The 21912-nt window shown below is 39.0% G+C and overlaps 1 protein-coding gene across 3 annotated transcripts in view; it reads left to right on the top strand.

Annotated features, from left to right (window-relative positions):
* Positions 1–311: 311 nt before the first annotated feature.
* The window catches only part of LOC122786396 (RNA-binding motif, single-stranded-interacting protein 3-like), a 270501-nt gene continuing 248900 nt past the window's right edge, over positions 312–21912 (top strand). For all 3 annotated transcript variants that reach the window (XM_044052679.1, XM_044052680.1, XM_044052678.1), the window contains exons 1-2: positions 312–538; positions 3148–3336. In XM_044052679.1, coding sequence (XP_043908614.1) covers positions 3163–3336 — 174 coding nt within the window. In that variant the 5' untranslated portion in view covers positions 312–538; positions 3148–3162. The remainder of the gene's footprint in view (positions 539–3147; positions 3337–21912) is intronic.

Raw genomic sequence — 21912 nt, 5'->3', positions numbered from 1 at the left:
TTCATTCATTTCTATATTGATTGATTTATTCATTTATTTATAAATGTATTCATTTTTGTCTCTCTTTTATTTACTATCATGTCATTTATCCTCCTGCATACACCATCACATGTCAAACGAGTTGGAGCAGCCACGTCAAACGTCTCTGTCCTCGGATTCAACAATTCTCCGAGCCACACTTGAAGGCACCATTCTTTTTTTGACACCGGGGCTCGGCGTGCTCGCGGGAGGAGGGTTTGTCGTGTTTGGTGACAGCTCGCGGGGACGCGCCCCTGTCACAGACAGACAGACATACAGACAGACAGGCAGCGGTGACGTCTGCTGTTGTACCAGTAGTGTGTGCGCAGCACGGAGTTGTCGCTGCGGCTGTTTGGCGGAATAACTTCTTCAAACAACCACATGAACCGGTTCCCGGTTGTTGCGCCGCGCTTTGCTGTGGCTCACCGCGTCAGAGCAGCAACAACAGAGATGTAAAAGCAAGTTCGCGTCTTCCTCTTGACATGCTTCTGACATAGCGAGGAGCCAACAAGTGACAGAGGTATTTAGGCTTTGTTGTGTTTTTTTTTATAGCGTGAATTATGCGCTGCTGCTGACGCCATAAACACACACACACACACACACACACACAGTCCTGTCGTCAGTGACAGCACCGGCATTAGCTTGTAAGTGAATAAGTAACAATGTAGCAGGTGTGTCAACCCGCAACTTCAGCTTCCTTTACCTTTAACGGTGATGGTGAAGCAGTCATAGCTCCAGAGAGGACACATTTCCATCGTATTTGTCCTATTACTGACTATTTGAGTGGTAAAAATGGTTGAAATTGCTAATGGAGAAAGTTAAATAAAGTTACACTGCGGTATATACACTGTTAATGAAACACCAGCCCTACACAATGAAGTTGTCATTCATTTAACGTTATTTAAATGAGAAAATAATATTTAAAAACCCTAACATTTTGCATACATTTGCCCTTTTCACAAGTTAAACTTGGGACGTGAATGTCCCATTGCGCACTGAGTCGTGTGCAAAATCCACACGGCACCTAATTATCGCTAAACTATGGCATTTGTCGCCGTCATTAGTCAAACTCAAAACCACCTCACTGTCAGTCTCACTTAGTGTCCATTTAATGCCTTTTTCGCCGACTGCGTTTGCATAGACACCAGTCAGCTGATGATATTTGCATGAATTGCCAATACATTACCACATTAATATTCCCATGTCCATGTGACAGAGCTTAATAGTCTGATCGTGACATTTCATTCACTACTGAGAAAACTTCTGTAGGTTGTTGTAATCAGATTAAAGTGCTGTCCACACGGACTGCAGTGTTCTGACTTCATCCCGATTAAGTCAATCATCTGAATGCACAGCTTTCTCTTATTTCTAAAATGTGGACTGCAGCCCTCTGGTGGTCCATGCAAGTACTGCACGTGGTGATAGGTTCATAAAAATAAGCAAATTAATTTCCAATTTTGTAATCAAGCTTTAAGAATGCAAAATAAATGATTATGAAATAAATGATATAATAGTCGAGGTTTTGGTGGGCTGAAGAAGGTTTTTTTTAGAATTTAAAATGGGCCACAGCATTCTCAGTCTTGGGAGTGGCTGAAGTAAACAATAACCAGATAAACACTCTTGATTGGACTGTGACGTCTTGTAGCTTTTACAGCAGATTTACTGTAAATGTGGATCATAATCAGGCCATGTTCTGTGACATGTAAACAAAAAAATCAAAGAGCAATGTTTTAAGTCATCTGAAGTGTACATCAGAATTGAATGAATGTATAACAAACACTGTCACACACTTGACGTCGGTCATGACAGACGCTGCTCTGGTAACGACCAAAAGCCATTTCAGCAACATATTTGTGCTGATGCTTATGCAGTGAGTTCAGCGTAGTTTAGAATAACGGTGAATGGTTGTAATGATCGATGAAGGAACATATCCCACGCCTCACGTCACATGGCGTGATCAACTACGGACCAACAGGTGCGTTGACCCGCGGTGATAAGGTGACATGTTCTGTAGCCCAGCCTTACTGCTCTCAGTGTGCTGCAGTGCTTATATGTTTAGTAAAAGGTCCTTCAGGACGTGCATTTATGAGGCGAGAACATCCACCTGACCTCATAACTTATTGATGGACCCAGAATGCAGAATGAGGCGACTAGGTGCTTCACATCACCTGGCTGTGGTGTGATCTGTCCTTCAGACAGGGTGACTTCTTTCTTCTTCTTCTTCTTCTTTTTTTTTTTTTTGCTTTACTTTGCTCATCTCTACTTTATTGTTCGGGGACCTGAAGGCACCATGCACCAGGCTGCAACTGCTATTATAAAACTACTTGAACACATCACTTTGATTTATTTTAAAGATACATTTTATACAGACAGCTAGCCTTTTTTGTGCGACGAAGGTTTCGGCGGTAACTAAATTAACTGACCCCGATGAACAGCTGGTTAAAGAGGTATTTTTTCAGAACGGAGTTTTTTTTTTGTATGTGTTTGTAGCTGTGGCTCAGGAGTGTCAGAAGTGTCACAGGAAGCAGGATGTACAACACCGGGACGCTGAAATCACCTCCCCTAAATATCTTTTAACCATAAGCTGTGCTTTTTCAACTTAGATGCTAAACTATTGCTGTAATAAATGTCTATTGTTGTTATTGTCCCATAATTCCTGGTTTTAGTAACAGATAATCCACCATAATTCATGACAATCAGCTTGGATAAGGATTTAAATATATATATATATATATATATATATATAAAAGCATGATTTGTTTTTCTCAATACTGTATTTATTTTATTATTTTATTTTACTATGATTTTGATCACAAACCCCAAATTATGACAGTAAGATTTCACTTTAAACACAGTGCATAGAGTTAGTAATACAAAACAAATATGGAAATTATTGTTTTTTTTTGTTTTTTTTTTACAAGAAAAGCTTAATAGATTGCTTTTTTAATGTTTATCTGTTCATGTGAGGTCTCTAATGAAGGTTCTGCCTATATTTTGTCATTGTTATCTTTTCTTGCACATATCTGCACCTTTGTGAGCCAATATCGATGACTCCTTGTTTGTATTTTATTTTATTTATTTATTTATTTATATATTTATTTCTCCTCCATCTCATTCTACATTTTCTAGGCTAGGCAGAGGAAGATGGAGGTCCAGGGTGTAGTTCAGCAGGCAGAGCCCCGTTCCATGGTCTCACCTCAGTCAGGGGCCAATCAGCAGATTGAGCTGGATGACAGACAGATGGATGCTGGGGGCAGCCCTTCCTCTGACAACCACAGTAGGGACATGCAGCCAGCGAGCCAGAGAGACGACAAAAAAGTAAGTTACACCCTCACCGCTGTGTGTGTGTGTGTGTCTGTGGGTGTGTCTGCACATGTTTGTGATGAGTGATGAGATCCGGGCCTGTCTGTTGTGCTCGCTGACACGTCTTGTATTCTCACATAGAGATTCAGTCACTGCATCTCTTTGAGTGCTGAAAGTTGCAATGTGGTCTTTGCATGTCTTGTGGGTTGAAATGATGAATGTCAGGAAGAACTCATTTCTTGGAAGGACACGTTCGCTCATTGGTGTTGCTGCAAGAGAAAGTGAAACTGTAGATACTTTTGGTCTTCTGGCTTCACAGGATGTTGCCATGAGAACCGTGTGTGCACACTGAGAAACCACAGGTCGGATATTTACATCTTAGACCCGCTTATGAATACATGCAGACCTTTTGTGAACGCTGGTTTCTCAAACATATCTGCCATCTCGGAACCCTCTGCACGTCCGCGGGTGACACTAAAATTCTCACCGGCTTTCTTCCATCTCTGGCATGTCAATCATGCCTTTCTGGCAGGAGCCAGCGCCTCTTTCTGTCAGTCAGCCTAAGAGGGTTAGAGATAGAGGCAGAATAAACACTACAGATATACAAACACATTCACCAGTCGACAGGACTGACTGCTACTGGCAGCTGTGAATGGCATGCTTGTCGAGGCTTGCTGTATCAATTCTTTTGAGCAAACTTAGTGCAAACAGTAATTGACATCAACCTTCAGGGTGTTCATCATGGTGATGTGAAAGTGCCTCAGAAGCATTTTCAAAACATTACAAACCACAGAAAATGTTGTTTTAGGCGTGGCGTTTAGCTTGTCTTGGCAGAATGCCTCACTCCAGGAAAGAATGTGCAGAGGTCGAAAATGTATATTGTGTCTATACAGAGTTTTCCTTGGCTTAATTCTTTTATATGTAATCATATAATTACATTATTAGATTACATTTAATCTAATGTAATGTAAGTATAGGCTTGTTTAGCAAGTGACCCTTTAGTTTAGGACATGTTTTTTTTAGGTCTCTTAAGTCTGTGTTCGAATTACGTGGCAGCCGAGCTCCCATGACGGTAGTCGAATTGTACAACTGTGGGTTAAAATATAGCTAAAAACCTAGGGCGTAGATTTGTGTATGGACGGTAGGGACATGTCCCAGAGGAGACGAGACAGAGAGCGCAGGTGATGTGCTGTTCTAACAACACAGCGGTGAGTTTTAAGGGCCAAACCTAAAGCACACAGGCTAATGTTTTTGATTTTCCCTTTCTCTCTGGCCTGCACTACTTAACACACATTGTTATTTTTATCATTTCACATCACAAACAATGTAGTTTTCAATGTAAAGAGTATCACGATTTACATAAGATTATAATTCGGACCCTGGTTAAAGTTTTGGTGACCCCAGCTTCACTCATCCTTTAGTTGTGTGGCTCACACGAGAGTTGTTGCCTGTAGACCCCAAAGTTTATGTGATACATTTTTACAGCTTGTTAACTGATGTATCGAGACTATGAGCTCATAAATAAAAGATGTTTGCAGTTAAAAATAACAATTATATCATTTCCAGGTTCGTAAAAAAACTATTTATCTCAAGTATAACCGTAGTTATTAATAAACACCCCTTCACTAGCTTAAATATATATTGATGCATATTTGATCCCATACCTTGTAGTATAGAGCTGTAAGGATGTTGTTATTGTACACATACAGGTATTTTTCTGTCTTTTCTTAAATAATGCATTGTAAATCAATCAGTGCGTTAACATGCATCTTAAAATTCAGATTTTATTTAGGACACTGATTCAATACGCACTAGCTTATAGAGAGATACGGCGCCACCTACAGAGGCGGAGTCAGACGTACATGGCCAATAAATCGATTATCTCCTCCGTATTTATACTCATACTTGGCCTAAAAATAACAGCTTGTTTTTTTGTTTAACTTTAACCCACCCTCACACTGTGACTGCTACTAAACTACAATGTGCAAAAACGGACCCCCCCGTCATTAAGTCTTTATAGAGTTTGTGCGATTTTTTTCTGGTCAATTAGCAGTTGAGTCCACACCTGCTGCAATTTATTTAAACTTGCCCTGGGAGTGTTTTTGCTTCTGACACCACCTGAGGGTTGACAGGCTGGCCACTGCCGCTGTCGTCGAGTCATCGATTAGCCTGGACAGTTTATTCATCAAGGTGTCATCAGTGGAAGTGGACCAGTGTTCTTGTCCTTGTTAAAAGGGCGGCAGCCTGTGGCTCGCGCCGTTGTTTATTAGCGAGACGTCGCGGAGAATGAAGTGGCACAGTCTGACCCGCAGTCTCAAGCTCGGAGCCGCTCTGGCGTACGAGGTCGTCCTCGGCGCAGTCAGCCGTTGCGTAAAGGTTAAAGAAGTCAGCCGGTGAGAGTACATTTGCCCATTTTAATCCTCAGACTGTATCCAGAATCTGAATACCCAGAGGCACAAACGTCATGGTTTATAATTAATTTCACTTCATTGAACACTAAATCCCCATGTGCTCCGGCTTGTGATGTCATCTGCTAACTGTGGTTGTGCTGTGAGGTTTTATGTCTTGTGAAAAGGAGCTTATAATATTGATCACTGTATCTTTGGTATGATTTTTGTTTCCCAGTGTCAGTATCTGTGGGCCTTGCTTGCTTCCTGCTAACACTTCGGGGTCCAGAATAGAGCTGCAACTAACGATTATTTTCATAATCGATTATTTTCTGGATTAATCGATTAATCGTTTGGTCATAAAATCTTATAAAATGTTGATCGGTGTTCGTCAAACCTGGGAATGATGATGTTCTCAAATGTCTTGTTTTGTCCACAAACCCAAATGATTCACTTTTAATGATTTCTTTGTTATCCAGAGCAAAGAAATGAAGAAAATATTCACATTTAAGAAGCTTAAACAATCGGAAATCTTGTCTTAATCATGAAAAAAGCTTCAAACTATCAAAATAGTTGTCGATTAATTAAGTAATCGATTAATAATCAATTCATCGATTAATTGTTCCAGCTCCAGTCCGGAATTTGATCGCAATAGAGCATTCTGGGTTTGATGTACAGGATGACGTCACGCGACTACTCTAATCTTTTGTGATAACGCTCTGACTGTACTTTGAGGTTAGATTTTGCAGCAGATCATTTTAGAGCAATGCAAACTTTGAGGTTGTCCAGTAATTTGGATTGGAGTAGATTGGAAGTGTGTAAGAGACTTCAGATTGTAACAAAAGGACTCCACCGCTCACCCCTTCCTTCACATAAGGAAGCAGGGGAACAACAGTGGGCCTCACATACCAGAAAATATGCCTTTGTTCCTCTTTGTTTGCGTACTAAACTTATACCTCAAGTATGAAACGCACAATGTGGCCAATTTGTCCATTCTGGCTTCTGTAGAAACATGACAGCATCCGAAAAAGCAAGGCCCTTGCCAACTCTCATTCATTCATTCATTCACTGTCCACTGCTTTATCCTCCACATGAGAGTCATGGGGAGTGTTCAAGTCAATCCCAGTTTACATAGGGCAACAGACATGGGACACCACTCTATAAGGCCTACTCTATGGCTATATGAAAACAATCTTAGAATTTAACCACATTGAGGAGAGAGATGTGGCGAGCTATTGCTCTTTTGGTTTGTGGTTATGGTGAATGACCAGACTTTAAAAACTCACAACTGCGACTCCAACAAAAATGAATAATGATGCTGTGTAACGTGGGGGTCCATGAATCATTTTCAAATGACAAATTAGAATTTGTGAGGGAAGGAGTAACAGCAAGCTGCAGATAAATGAAAGTATACTATTTGTACTTTAAGTACAAATAGCATCATATAAACAAATTGTATATATGACGCTCTGAATACATTTTAATCTCAAAGTGATTTCCTAGTGAAATAAAGGTTAAATAAATAAATAAATAACTAAATAAATAAATAAATAAATGAATGATTACAAACTTAAGCTCACAGGCTGTTAAGGCCCCGCAGAGAATAACTTAATATCACAAGCCAGCTTGTACCCATCCACACACTGTAGGATCAGTTTAATGTCATTGACACCAAACCCAAATATACACATTTTTTTCCATTTAAGAAAAGAACATTTATAGCTTCTTTAGTGCAAATTCCAAAAGAAAAAACCAATTCCCTCAGCAGATATTTGTTTCATAGAAGAATCCACAAGGTAGATGAGGTCAAGTTGTCCTCTCAAGGGTTGAGCCAAAGGTCATAAATCAGTCCCTGCACTTTTACCTCGACATGGCTTCCTGCCACTTCACTGTAACCCGAACCCTTTGTGTTGATCTGTGACACTAGCCGAACTGCAGTGGGCGACCTCTAAAACACCCCATAGGATTAATTCTCCCGCATCATTGTATTGGTTTGTGCTCATTATTCTATAATTAGCTTTGTTGAAACACCAGTGATGATGATGACTCGGAGGGCTAATCTAAACTATTGCACTAATTGGTGTCACAACAGCGTCCTGACCTTTAACTCATTAACTGCTCTGAAAGCAGAAATATGTCAGAGAAGCAGAAATGGCCACAGGAAAAAGTTAGTCTGCTGATCCTGCAGTTTTTATAATTGTTCTCTATGAGTCCATGTGAGCGCACTCTATATGCTTTTGTCTCGGGGTTTATTTCATCTCTCATGTGTATGAAAAACAGACCCATTTATTCCTCGCTGTGGTGATGTGAGTTTTCTTTTCATTAGAACTGACTGATTAGACATTATGGCTTTATGTGTAGAGTGGAGTAGTTGTCCCGGTGTTTATTGTAGTTGTTTTGATTGCACAAATGAGGAGCATTGAGGACCAGAAGAAACAAATTATGTTAAATTGCTGTGACTGGAGATTTTGTGTACACTTCCAAATGAACAATCAGAAAATTAGAGTCTGTGCCGATGTTACTTATTCACAATTAGACTTGATTTCATATTTTTCTTAACCGAAAAAAACTCCGCCCGTCTAAGCTTCCGTCAGGATAAGCAGAACTTTGTTGACTTTGTGGTGACTTGTTGTCCAGATGCTCTCAAGAGCATTTGCCATAATGATTTTTCATTCGTCATGACTTTGAAGTTAACTGGAAAAGCAGATGGCTTCTCACCGTGCAAGTCAATTTGGCTTCAGCAATGTGACAGGTTGGAAGGCTATTCACTTAATGACTTAGTTTTCGTAAACACAGAAACCAGTGTAATTACCCAGAAATGTTCTCAGTCAAGTTTATATAGGAAGTTATTTTCTTGCACACACAAGTTGAACAAAAGATCTCAGGTAAAATGAAAAGTCTGCCAGAGGAAGATTTTGTCTTCTACATCAGCTTTGCTGGACTGAGCAGAGTGCAGTGAGTTGAGGTAAATGTGGACAGACATCCTGAACGCCACCTTCAATGCCCCCCTTGTCCTCCACTCCACAGATTGCCTCGGTGCTACTGGGGCCCAGATAATTACCTTGTGTTATTTCTTCTCCTACTCTTTGCTTTTGAAGTCCTGGCTGCTTCAGCTCGAGCGGCATCCTGGTTTGCCATTGATCTCGCAGCCCACCTCCGGATATGAATGGGTAGTGGAGGTGGGCTGATTGGTCGTGGAGGGAGCAGCCCCAGAATCTGCCTCAGGTCTCTAAAGTGCAGGGTAATCAATATGCCAGTTTGTGTGATCATGGGAACGGCGCGATTCACAAATGACTGGAATGTGCAGCTTAAGCAGCAAATTACAATGGGCACTTTGTAAGCAGACACATTGAAAATAGTCACCTTGTCAAACACTGTACATTTACACATACAAATAGCTGTCGTTTTTTTTTTTACTGCAACAAATTGAACCTGTTACAACCAAATTATTTTTTTCCGTGCGGAGCGCCAAGCGTGGCAGTTCAAAACTGAACAACAATGAGGACCATTGAAAAGTCCTTACTACTCAGTTTTGTTGAGAAAATTAATGGCTTCTTTTCGCAGCTGTGTCAGGGAAGTAAAATAAATTGAAGCCGTAATAGTTTATATATATATATTTATGCTGTGGTGTCTAAATCTGACAGTACAAATATTCACTACCATGTGCTATACACTGTTTCAAGGAAAAATAGAATTAGTGATGGATGCTTTGCAGAGAGATGTGACTCGACTAGGACGGCTACAAGCGGCTACAGTGTGACTGTATATGTGTAATTTAGTGTGTCATAATATCATTATTGTGCCATCTTGACCTTTATTGAAAGCATATATTTTAAAGCCAACATTTGATGCAATTCTGTCTTCACCAAGTTGCAACTAGAGCAGTGGGTATAACAACTCAGGGCCGTTGGGACTTGCAATTAAATGATGACAAACCTTTGAGTTTTTGTGGACAGTGATTTTCTAATATACAGTTATGGCCCCAAAGTGGGAGTTACACCCTTGTTAGGTGACGATGAGAACTTTTTAAAGAACCCAAAAGTAATGCGGAGAAGAAATGGTTTTTCAGACGTGTTTTAGTTTTTTTGGTAGATTATTGTGGAGAAATACTTGTCAGTTTGAAACTGTTGAAATGTTGTATTGTTGGTGTTCAGCTTAAAAACCCCACTTGTTCCTTCTACTGTTCTATGGAATTAGATTACTGTCAACAATCAAGCAATCAACGGGCAGCTTCCTCAGGCCCATGGTCAGAATCACAAACAAAAAAAACACAGCGCAAAGAAAATGTATTTTCAAACTAAAATACAATATTTTTCAATGATTAAATCCATATTTTATTTGCAATTTGTGTATTTTTGTTTGCTCAATTCATAAAGCGTTGCTTGCTTTGTGAAAATCGTTGTTTGCAAATATCTAATTCCATACTGTCCCGTCTGTCTTATAACTTTGTGACTAAGACAAAACAGTTTCATCAGCTTTTTAACTAATTTCATATCAAAGCTTTTCCTGCAATGTCGAGCTCAAATATCTGATGCATCAGTTTTCTTGCATCAGTATATCATACGTATAAATAATGCAGCCCTCTCCCATTCAACTTTCTCAATTTACCAAATAATCCGCCCTAGTTGCTCAGCAATAATTGATAGTGATGTGCTTTGAGACGCATTTCAACAGACAGCTTGACGAAGGTGCTAATTTTGCCAAAATGTAATGAGGCACTGAAGCAACACCACTAAAATATCCAGCCACGAGTTGAGGTGACGCAGCATCTGCATCACAACCCGACCGTCTGTCACTGGCACTTCTAAATATATATATATATATGTACACAAAGAGCTTTTATAGCTGCTTGTTACAAATATATTCTCTATAAAAACAAAAACATTGCACTGTTCCCGTCTGCTGAGGTGAGGTGCAGTACAGTAATTGTATTATCTTTTGAGAGCAGGGCAGGAGCTAATCGGGTCAGCTCTCGGTGTGGTGACCAAGGTCAAGCCTTAGTCCATGATCTTGTGTATTAGGGACAGATGATGATTAGTGAGAAGGTGAAAGAGCATTACAGATTGATTTTTGCGACCTTTGCTCTATTTGCGATCACTGCTTATTGTGTTCTTCACCTCGTAAGGTGAATTCGATTTTGTTTGGTAGCTCTGTTCTGAAAACGTATAGAGACTGCAGGTTGAGTCAGATTACGGCGGTAGTTTCATTATGCCATTTTCATTCATTAGACTTCTGTTTTTGTCCCAGTTTACTAGCATGAGGCAAAGATTTATTCATGAAATGTGTCACACCCTACCTTGTTTGTCTTAGGCTAAATTATCCTGTAGCGTGAGGGTTAACATGTGCGATTTTAAGACTCATCAGAGTCTTCACGATTTCAAATCATAGGAATTAAACATGTTTGGTATTTACGACTGAACGGTGATTGGGAAATGAGCAGAAGCCGGCAATAACCATCCATGAAAGGGAAATTTCGTAAAATAAAATTTTGTTTAGAACCATAACTTGTACAAGCTGATTCCGCCCCAGAGCTTTTACCTCATGGCGGCGACAGTCCGCCTCCATGTCTGTTTATATCCTGAAGTCACGTTAAATCATGCGTTAAATCACGCACTGTGTTGCAAACATGGCGCCGAGGCAGAAGCTCTAAAGTGTGGTTATATTTCTCACGAAAAGACGTCAAGACGGTCACTTACAACACTTATAAAGTTTTACATTTCGTCCAAAATGCAGAAACATTTGGCCACACAGCATGGAATTCATTTGCAGGACTGTCGCGGGTTTGATACACTGCTACTTAGCGACGAGTCAAGCCGCAGCGGAGCTAACGGGACGCCATCTGTTATTAATGCCCAAGGTAACTTTCAACCCTCCAGGCAGGACAGGCCCTGTCTACTTAGTTAATGAGAGAAACTTTTACTATGCGAATAATCTCCATTGTCATTGTCCATCAAATTTAGATGATGATGATGATGATGACGGCCAGAGTGTGGCTGGCTCAGAGGCTGCAGCAAGTTGCTCTCGTGCCCCGTCTGGCTACTCCGTACTCCGAGGCAGGGAAGAACAAAATGACCGAGGCGAGGATAAACGAATGTCACCGAGCAGTCGGTGACATTTTTAGTGTGTTTTTAGTTTTTATGGCACATAATGGCAGTCAGGACATTCATTTTTTTTTGTCTGGACCAATTAATGTGAAAATCAGTAAAGAGAGTTAATACAACAAACACGAATCGATAAGAGAATCCATAAGGAATTGGATCGATAAACGATAATGGAATCGGATAGAGCTGAAACAATTAATCGACAACTATTTTGATAATCGAGTAATCGGTTTGAAGCTTTATCCATGATTTCCGATTGTTTAAGCTTCTTACATTTTTTCCTCATTTCTTTGCTCTGGATAACAAAGGAATCATTAAAAGTCAATGATTTTGGTTTGTGGACAAAACAAGACATTTCATAAGGTTTTATATGATATTTTATGGACCAAACGATTAATCGAGAAAATAATCGACAGATTAATCGATAATGAAAATAATCGTTAGTTGCAGCTCCAGAATCGGAATCGTTAAATTCTTATCAGTTGCCATTCCTAATTATTAGTCCGAAACTCACTTTAGTCTGACTAGCCGACTATCATATTTACTTGCATTTTAAAAGTCTGTTTTTTGTCAGACTTATGCAATTATTCGATTCTATTCTAAAATCACTTACTGACTGATACTTACAATGTGTTTTATGTTTGGGTCTGGATATTTGTAGACACTCTTTGTTCTCGTCCACTGGTTCTTTATTCTGACATTAAAAAGTGCAGGGGATAATCGGGCATGTCATGTTTATCATGTCGCCGTGAAACAAGGCACAGCCTCCTTTTTGTGGTTATATTGAGCCCTCATCTGTGTGTCTAACTTCTCTGTTTTAAACCACCCTCTCGGGTGTAAACATAGATGACACATGGGCACTGGCTTGTGCACATAGCCACACACACACGCACTATAGCAGCAGATGACAAGGACCTTATTAGCTGCTGTCACAACACATTTATCCCTCATCTGTTTCTGGGAGCTGTCATGAGCAAAAGGTTGCTCTCTGCTGCAAAGTGGCAAAGTGGGCTCCTCGCTGTGTTTTTCATTCTCTCTAATGGAGAGCGATTGCATGGGCCCCGGCCATCTCTATCTGAGGCCCAGTCCAAACAGGGGTGGTTTTTGCCTGAAAATAGCCCCGCTGTCAGCTCGCCTTAGTTGCTGGGCCCGCTGAGAGTCAGTTAAGGGGATCAGTGCTCGTTGGAGTGTGTGGCTCACTGGTAAGACTGCAGTGCTGGTGACACATTACTTTGATGGGATCACTGACCGCTCCTAATCCCCCCCGTCGACACAGGTGACCTGAGAGGCTCATTGGACTCAGCAGAGCCACCAGTCATGATTCCAGCTCGGCCTGACTTCAACATCCTGTTCCGTTGACCTCCAGATCTTTACATTCTCAAACAGCACACGCGTATAAGCAGCACTCAGCTTTGTGGTTGACAGGTGCGAGAAAGAAGTTACCTGTGAGATGTGCACTTGATCTGCAGGCGACAATGACAGAAACCAATATTTGATTCTTTAAAGCTAGAATTGATTTTTTTTTTGCAGTTATAAATATGAAAAAATAAAGAAAATGCCACTGCTGTTATGCATTTAGTTGGTTCATAATTAAATATTTGTCAGCCAGCAACTTGGCATGGGAACATACGCACACGAACACCCCGTTTAGAATGCCATCTGGAAAATCCTTTGCTGTGATTAAAAAAAATCCAGCCCCTTGCATTTTCAATTTTTAATGAATTGTGCACCCTGTGGATGTTTGCTGTGTGTGTGTGTGTGCGCCACGCTGAAGCCCAGGCTTGTCAGTTGTCGAGGGGATTGTGTCTGACTCAGTGTCAAAGCTGGGAACTGTTGACTCTCGCAGTTTGTGATGACTTGGCAGCAAAGCAAAGGTCAAGGAAGACTTGTGCAGAATTGCCAAATGTGCTAGATTAGCTATACAGAATCCTAGTTGTCAAAGAGTGGAATTCTTAGCAGTTTTATCATCCCAGTAAATACATTTAATGGTCTCATTTCTGGTTATAGATGGCATATCATATGTCTTTCATATAATGCAGTGCTTAAAATTCCCACAGAATGTGTTTTATGGTCTCATTTTGGGTTATAGACTGTATATTTTATGTCTTTTATGTTATACAACATGTTTAATAGGCAAGAATGGGTTGTCATAGGAGCAGAGAAAGGGAATATGCAGCCTGGTATTCACATGCTTTTCCGGTTCTAAGAGTATGTGGTTTGTTTGCGTTGGCCAGTCTGCATCAGAAAGTGGGATACTGTGAGGTAGTGGCTAAAAGGAGCCCACAATAACCGTTTTTTACCACATGTTTTATACTTCCAAACCTATTACCATGTCATTTTTCTTTTTCTCACAGTAAATTATAATTTTTTTGTGTGTGTGTGTGTGTGTTGCATTAGAAACACAGTGGAAAACAACACCTGAATAGATCCCATTAAATCTAAACTTTGTCAAACACCCAAACAGATGTCTGTGATTTAATCACGTTCACAAACAGGAAACGACATACATCATTAGAGTTACAGCAGTTTTATTCATTTATGTTGAAGTTAGAGAAACAGTGGAAAAGCTGGATACTGCATTTGATTATATAGAGAGTAATGGGCCTTTAGTGTTTCTTGTTGCATGTTAAAATGTGTATGTTCATGTTCATATGTTTTTGACTGAATACATGAAACATACAATGCTGGTTTTGCATTTTCCAAATACATAATTAACATATGGCAATGTTAATTTATACTTTGTACTATGGCTGCACGATTCTGGACAAATTGTGAAGTGTTTTTGCTTAGAATTTAGATCAGGATTCTCTGGCACAATTCTTTCACAAATCCAAATGTTAATTGCACTCATGAAGAGAAGATAAAAAACATTAAATTAGGCATTCAAGTAAAGTGCCTGAACATGACCCTGCATAATGGGCTTATTGTTATTATTATTATTATTGTGGTGGCTTAAGCGAGATATGACGTGTTTCAACTAGCTCGACTCGTGACGTCACAACCAGGGAAAATGCGGCAAGGCTGTCTTTGGGGTGAGAAAATAGGATTGTTAATTTCTAATGAGATCACGATTTTTTAACGATTTATCGTGCAGCTCCACATTGTACATTAGGGTTGGGAATGACACGCCTTTTTGAGAGTCGATTGTCGAGGCCCACGTGTCGAGTTTTTGTCGAATTGTCTGCCTTTTTTTTTGTTTTTTACAGTCGCAGCAACAGCAGCAATGTGTGGGTGGAAAATATTCTACAGATGCAATCTAATCAATATGTTAACCTACATATTATTGATTATTATCCGCGGCACATCTCTAATAGGTGAACTTATCTTACATTTCGGGCCTAGTTTTTGTCCACGTGTTTGGGAAGAAGGCGAGCAGGATCTTGACTGGTTGAGATGCCGTCTTCATTTGTGTAGCGCACTTTATGATGTTTATTTGAATAGGCAATCTAATAACTTGCAATTCACATATACACATGAAAATCCCACAATCCCCGCCCTCCGACAGTTCAACTCTCTATTTTTTGTGAGCACGTGCCAATTTTCCGTTGTTTTGTCAAAAAAAAAAAAGTCCCATTCCTATTGTACATTGTGCCAGGGTCCCACCAATTGTGCATGGACCCAGTTGAAAGTGCAATGTTTATTATTATGATGATTACATGGGTATAATTCATATACACCCACCACCAAAGAAAGGAAGCGTTCGCTTTTCCACATGATAATAACTTCATGCTGTCAGTGGAAGCATGAAATGCTCTGACCTAGATTAACAGTATTTTTCAGGACATCTTCTTAAAGAGAGCATTCACGACGAGATGACCTCAGCTCTGTCTGTTGTCTGCTGTGACAGATGCTGCACTGTTGAGCCCTGACACATGTACCCAAATATTTCCACTTGGACAATCTGTTTCCATTCAGAAATGTTGTTGGATTCATTATAATCAAGCGTGTAGCATCAATATTTTCCCATATTTACAGGAATATTCGTCATCATGACATCTTGAGGAAGCGAAATAGCAAGACGAGATATGTTGCACTGCATTATTTCAAACACTAAAATAGACAAAATATAAAATAGTTGTTTTTATTAAACGTGTCCTATAATCGCTATTGTGTGTCGGATAATTGCTTGTCCACCATCTTATATGCAGCATTTACAACCTTTAATAGGGTGCAGTGATACATAACACATGGCTTTCATTTTACTGAGAAGTGTTGGTAACATGGTGGAAAAAGTGGTTTCATTTAATCTAACAAGGACCAGAGTTCATTTAAAAACACACACACACACGGAAAAACAATAACAAGGAATTACAGAGAATTTTAACTCATAAATCTTAGTGTGATTTATGTTTTAATGAAACCAGAACAATAGTCTGAGATGAAAGGGTCAGGGAAAATATTCTAAGTAAAAAATATTGTAGAAATTATGCTCCATTGACTTTGAAACCATGTTTGTGTGGGTGTAGAAATGCACATAAATAAGACAATCTGCCCTTCAGATGTTTATTTTATTCTGCGACTTTAAATCAACCTCAAAATATGTGCGACACTTATCATTGTTACAAGTTAATGGTATAAAACTTATATTGTGTCACATAATCAGTCAGTATAAAAGCCATAATGCAGCGCACGGTGTGGGATGATACGCATATTAAATTGTAAATAGAACATAGCCAACTTTTAATAGAGTTCAACTTCTTTCGTCTGTGAATCCTCCAGCAACAAGACATGATAAACAGCACAAATAAAAAATGACTAAAGAAAGAAACAGTACATTGTACATTGAATAAAAAATTAATCAACATAAAATGCGTGATGATAACATTTTTGTGCTGAGACTAAAGTCCTCATGTTCTCACATGAGACTGGAAAGTAATCTTCAATCCCTGTTTACACCAAAGAGAAAACAACCATTTCTTATTGACATTCAGTTGAAATACCAGCTTTAGCTATTATAAGAACAACACCAGTCGCAGAACATTAAGACAATACAGCTGTATGCTTTTATTGCTTTTAAGTACATTATTACATCCCTAGAAACTAATTGCTGTTGTGTATTTAGTTCATATCATCACGGTTTATCTTTTATGAAACATTTAAATTGTCCCTCTACTGACATTTCTATATGTTTTAAATTTCAACTCACTGCAAGACTTCGTGGGAGGGAAAATACAGTCTTAAAACCACCAGGTGGCTCTTAAATCTGGTTCCTGCCTGCTCCATCTGAAGTAAAAATATACCATAAGGAACGGGAATCCATGGAAATGAACAGGGACAAACTGTAAATGTTCAAAATTGAACGTTGGTAACTTAAATATAGTTGTTAAATAATATTTTGTTGCATAATCTTGGCTAAAACAGTCAGATTTGCTGCACATACAGTTGAATATCAATGCTGTTCCTCAGTCACAGGCTTCTTACTGCAGGGCTGATGAGGCCACACTCCCCACATGAACTGTGCATTCCTCCACCACATGCACAGAGGATTTCTAGAAACCTGAACTGTTGAAGCCACACATTTTTATGAGATTTTGACGTACATATTTGATCTATGGTGTTAAAATGGGACTTTTTTTTTCAAGGAAAGGAAGGCTCTAAAGAATATTTAACTCAACATTCATGTTTTTGTTGTTCAATGAAATAACTGAGTGTTCAATAAAAGAATTCAGCACCCTTTTACAAATAATATCTTTTAAGGGCTCCCAAAACACAGACTTGTTTCCTTAATTATATAATTTTGCATGCATGTCTGTTTATGACAAAATACAATGTTAAAACTTGTATATGACAGTTTCTTTACACTATCGCAGATGTCTATTTAATTCTCAGTCATTGCCATGGAATGTTTTCAATATGGAACATTTCCCAAACTAAAGTTCCCATGGAAAGTTAGATTCTACAAGCTGACATAATCAATTTGGTATTCTCGTCAGTCCAACATTTGTACCGGACTGGAGTTTGCCATGTTTTGGATTCTCCTTCTTCTTGAGTCTGACTGAATATATACTGTACATATGTATATGTGTATATATATATATATATATATATATATATATATATATATATATATATATATATATATATATATATATATATATATATATTTATATATATATATATATATATATATATATGTATATATATATATATATTTATATATATATATATATATATATTTATATATATATATATATATATAATTGAATACAATAGCATTTAGACAAACATTGAAAGTCTTTTTCTAGTCAGACTAACACAATGATTTATCTTTTTCTAAAGACAGAGTGAGTGAGTCTAATGTGAGTTGATTAAACTCACGTCGTACATACATCTGCTGTGAAAAAGTTGTACAATATTAACATTTTGGTGTCGTCCTGGAGAGGTTTTGAACATTGTTTGTCTTCACACACACACACACACAAACACATGGACTGTGGCCAGTCAGTTATTTTCAGCCAAAAGATGGAAAAATATATAACATACACATAAAGTTTTATTCTTTCCCTGAATTTATGATCCCCCTGCATTACTATCACCGTTGTTGTAGTACAAAGAAAAGGAAAAGTATTGCTCACTGTCTTGTTATCCATAACATCGCTTTTGCCGTGTTTACTCGAGCTGGAAGCTATGTTAGTGGAAACTGACTCTTGGTCTCTCTACAATGGTTAGCAAATGCCTTTTTTTTCTTCCACACTCGGAGCATAGGCATTTATTGCACATTATAGATGCACCGTTCCCAAGACTTGGCCGTTGAACTGAGTCGAAAATCAGCAAACTGTTTCAAGATGTCCCATGATGTTCTTGGCCACATGTATAGATTATTTTACGAGGTAGTTCAAGCAAACAGTTTGGAGATTTGGCAACGGCAGCGCTTGCCATGCATTTAATTTAAGTCAAGAAAGCAAATAACCCACAGATTTGCACAAGTGGTGAGGTTACAGTGCGTTTAAATGACCTCATTTCAACCTCAGGCCTCTGGAGTTCAGGCCAAGTAAGGTAGAGCTTTACATCTGTGGAAGTTTAAAGCAAAGACCGGGACATACTGATGGCTGGCTGCTTCGCCGCCATTAGGACACCCCACCATCTCTGCGATAATGAGAGCAAACACCTCTATTATACTCCCCGGGGCCTGTAATACATAACGTGTGATCCAAAAGACTGAGACCACTTCCGCGTTTAAGTGAATGGTGCGCTTAAGACAGCCCCAGTGTATATTCACACCTTGTTAGATGGTGTGACCAGCCCTATTAGTTACAGCAGTTAGACCACGTTGGTGCGCTCATTAACGCCACCAATGGAGATATAAGGTGGCCATTACGGGAGGAGACAATGGTAGAACACTGTCTGGGCTTTGAAGAGAAATAAAAAGTTAAACTGGCTAATAATGTGTCACGCCGCGCTTTGCCACAGTTGTGTCATGAAGATATTACTGTTTTAAAAGCTGTCAGCAAAGCTGGGCTATGTGTGGGTCAGCCGACTGTGTCCTGTGATGGCGTGTAAATGAAAATGGTAATAGAGGGTTTCATCACCGTCCTAATTACTGAATGACAGTTTTCTCACCACTGTGTTAAGTGTGTGTGCGCATGTATGTGCTTATGTGTGATGGGCCTAATTAGGTAAACTCCCATTACACTTAAAAGTGCATTACTGCTGCTCTTTTATAAAGGCTATAATTAGAGCGCTGCAGAGATCGAGCTGTAATTAAGTTATTTCTCATGTATTAGTCTACTTGTTATATGAGTCTATTGTACTGAAAAGGATAGAATACATATTTGAGTTTTATGTCTGCGCGTTTGCTGGCTTTATAGATATTAGAGCAAAGAGCGTCAGAGTGTGTGGCAATAAACATACTGTTAATCTCGTAGTCCTCTTCTCCAGGGATTTCTGTCTGGTAAAACTGAAAGTATTACAATGAATGATTTCATCCTGTCATGCAGCACAAGAGTATGGCCGAGGGAAAATGACAACATGAGCACAAAGAGGTGAAAACACTTATTTCCTGTCTGAGGCTCTCAGTATGACATGGCATTTTTGTGTGTCATCAGTCACCTGCAGCAGCAGCAGCAGCAACAAGAGTCCCAGATCCTCCCAGATTGCCTTCTAATCCTGATTACACTACCCTCTTTGTGCCATTGACTTCATCATTATGTGGTTTTACTGCAACATTGCACTTCAGTAGATGTAGAATAGTAATTCATGTAAATGCGAAGCATGCTCAGCTTTGATTTCACCTGTTTTGCATGATTAGGCCTTTACTCGGCGCTTATTTACAGCTGCAATGACTCAACCTGTTTACTCTGAACATAATGCACACCCATGTTGCATCTATTAGGGTATATTTCATACTTCTATATTGTCCATTTTATAATACGTGTGTCCTCTCGTCTCATCTCTCATCTTTTTCCAGCTGGTGTTATTAAATGTTTGTACGTTTTTAATGCACGTCCTTATGTACCCAATCAGGTTTATGTGTTTACCTCAACAGATGTTTCTCTTTGGACGATAATTATCCCAAAAAAAAAATGTGAATAACGAGAGAAAGGAAGCATATATTTATGGAGCATGTGCTTTCCATTTTTGTTTCTAAATCTTTGTATAATCACATCGACCGTGTCTTGTCACAGCATAAGAAAACACATGTAATGATGTTAACCACCTTTGTGTGAGACTGTAACAGACGTTTAAAGGAGAAAGCTATAGGAGACTGGGTCACTGGCGCGTTTTCAATGGGTTGGCAAATCTCTTAAATGTGGTGGCAGTGGATTGAGAGCTCAGACTGTTGTGCCAGGAGAGTTGGAGCGGATCCTCTCCCAGTGATCTTCTGAATGGACCTATTTTTAGCATCCAGGCTAGTTGGACGAACAGATAACCCTTTATTACACACTTGTGCTCTGTGGCTACTCACATTCATTCTCTTGCGTATATTGAACTGTTGTATCATGAGGCTTTTGTTTTATAGTGCTGGATTGTATTAGGCGAGTAATATGAATCTTCAGTTACCAGAGAATGAAAGTAATCACATCATGTGTAAAATAGCATCATTGGAATATGATATGGAATCAAGCTTCAGTTACATTTACACTACACGATTCATTTTGCCCCACTAGTAATTTAACTATTTTGAATTTTCAGTGGCCAAAGTCAAAAATACAGATTTGATTAACATTTTAACAATCCCTTGAATAATATCTTTTGTTTTGTAAATGTTTTTTTGGATGAACGACTCAAGCTATTGATCACAAATTGAATTATCTTATTTTATTTTGGCTAATTGGTTTGTTTTGCATTAGGAAGACACTACAGGCATCGGCTGACGGTTTTGACTAGATTTATTTGGTCAAAATTTCCCTTAATAATTGCATTGCCAACTCTCTATTACTGACATTTATCTCATAATTTTACACATTAATATATACATGATCCTGCCACATAACAAGAGTCTTGTTGAATATTAGCTTTGAATTTAAATTATCACAAAAAATTACACATTCAGTACCGATGTATTAACTGTGCTCACACTACTGTCCACAGTAGTCTTTTGTGTCTGATATTTGTGATCACTTATTTAATAATGTTGACTGACACAGTTTGAACCATCAAGAAACTAACAAACTATAAAGTAAACCATAGTAAAAACACAACAATCTACACTCAGAACTGGAATCATCCTCTTTCTTATCCACGGTTTGAGTTAATCCATTAATATCGTAATTGACATCTGAATTAATTCAATATAGCACAGCGTAGCCGAAAGGTTTTTTGAATTGCTTGTAAAAACGAATCAAGAAGTATTTGATGGCAATGGTCTGCAGGTGAAACAAAGGCCTTGATGATTGACAGCCCAGCATAAAGACTGCTCTGTATCACTGCCGTAGTGTATAGATTTCAGAGATAGAGGAAATGTAGAGGCAGAAATTACTGTTCTCCCCAGACGGGGGACTTGAAATGGATGTCATGCCCAAGGTTAGCAAATCTCATTTACAAATTTCAGGAGCGGAAATATTCGTCCCTCCTCGTGCCTCCCTTGTCTTCCCCTCCCATCATAATAATAAAAAAAGCTTTTCATGGGCAGGGAGACACACACACACACACACAGGTTCATG

The sequence above is a fragment of the Solea senegalensis genome, linkage group LG20 (assembly GCF_019176455.1).
Source record: "Solea senegalensis isolate Sse05_10M linkage group LG20, IFAPA_SoseM_1, whole genome shotgun sequence".
Taxonomy (NCBI): Eukaryota; Metazoa; Chordata; class Actinopteri; order Pleuronectiformes; family Soleidae; genus Solea; species Solea senegalensis.
The sequence above is the reverse complement of the archived record's forward strand: the minus strand, read 5'-3'. Positions and strand labels throughout refer to the sequence as shown.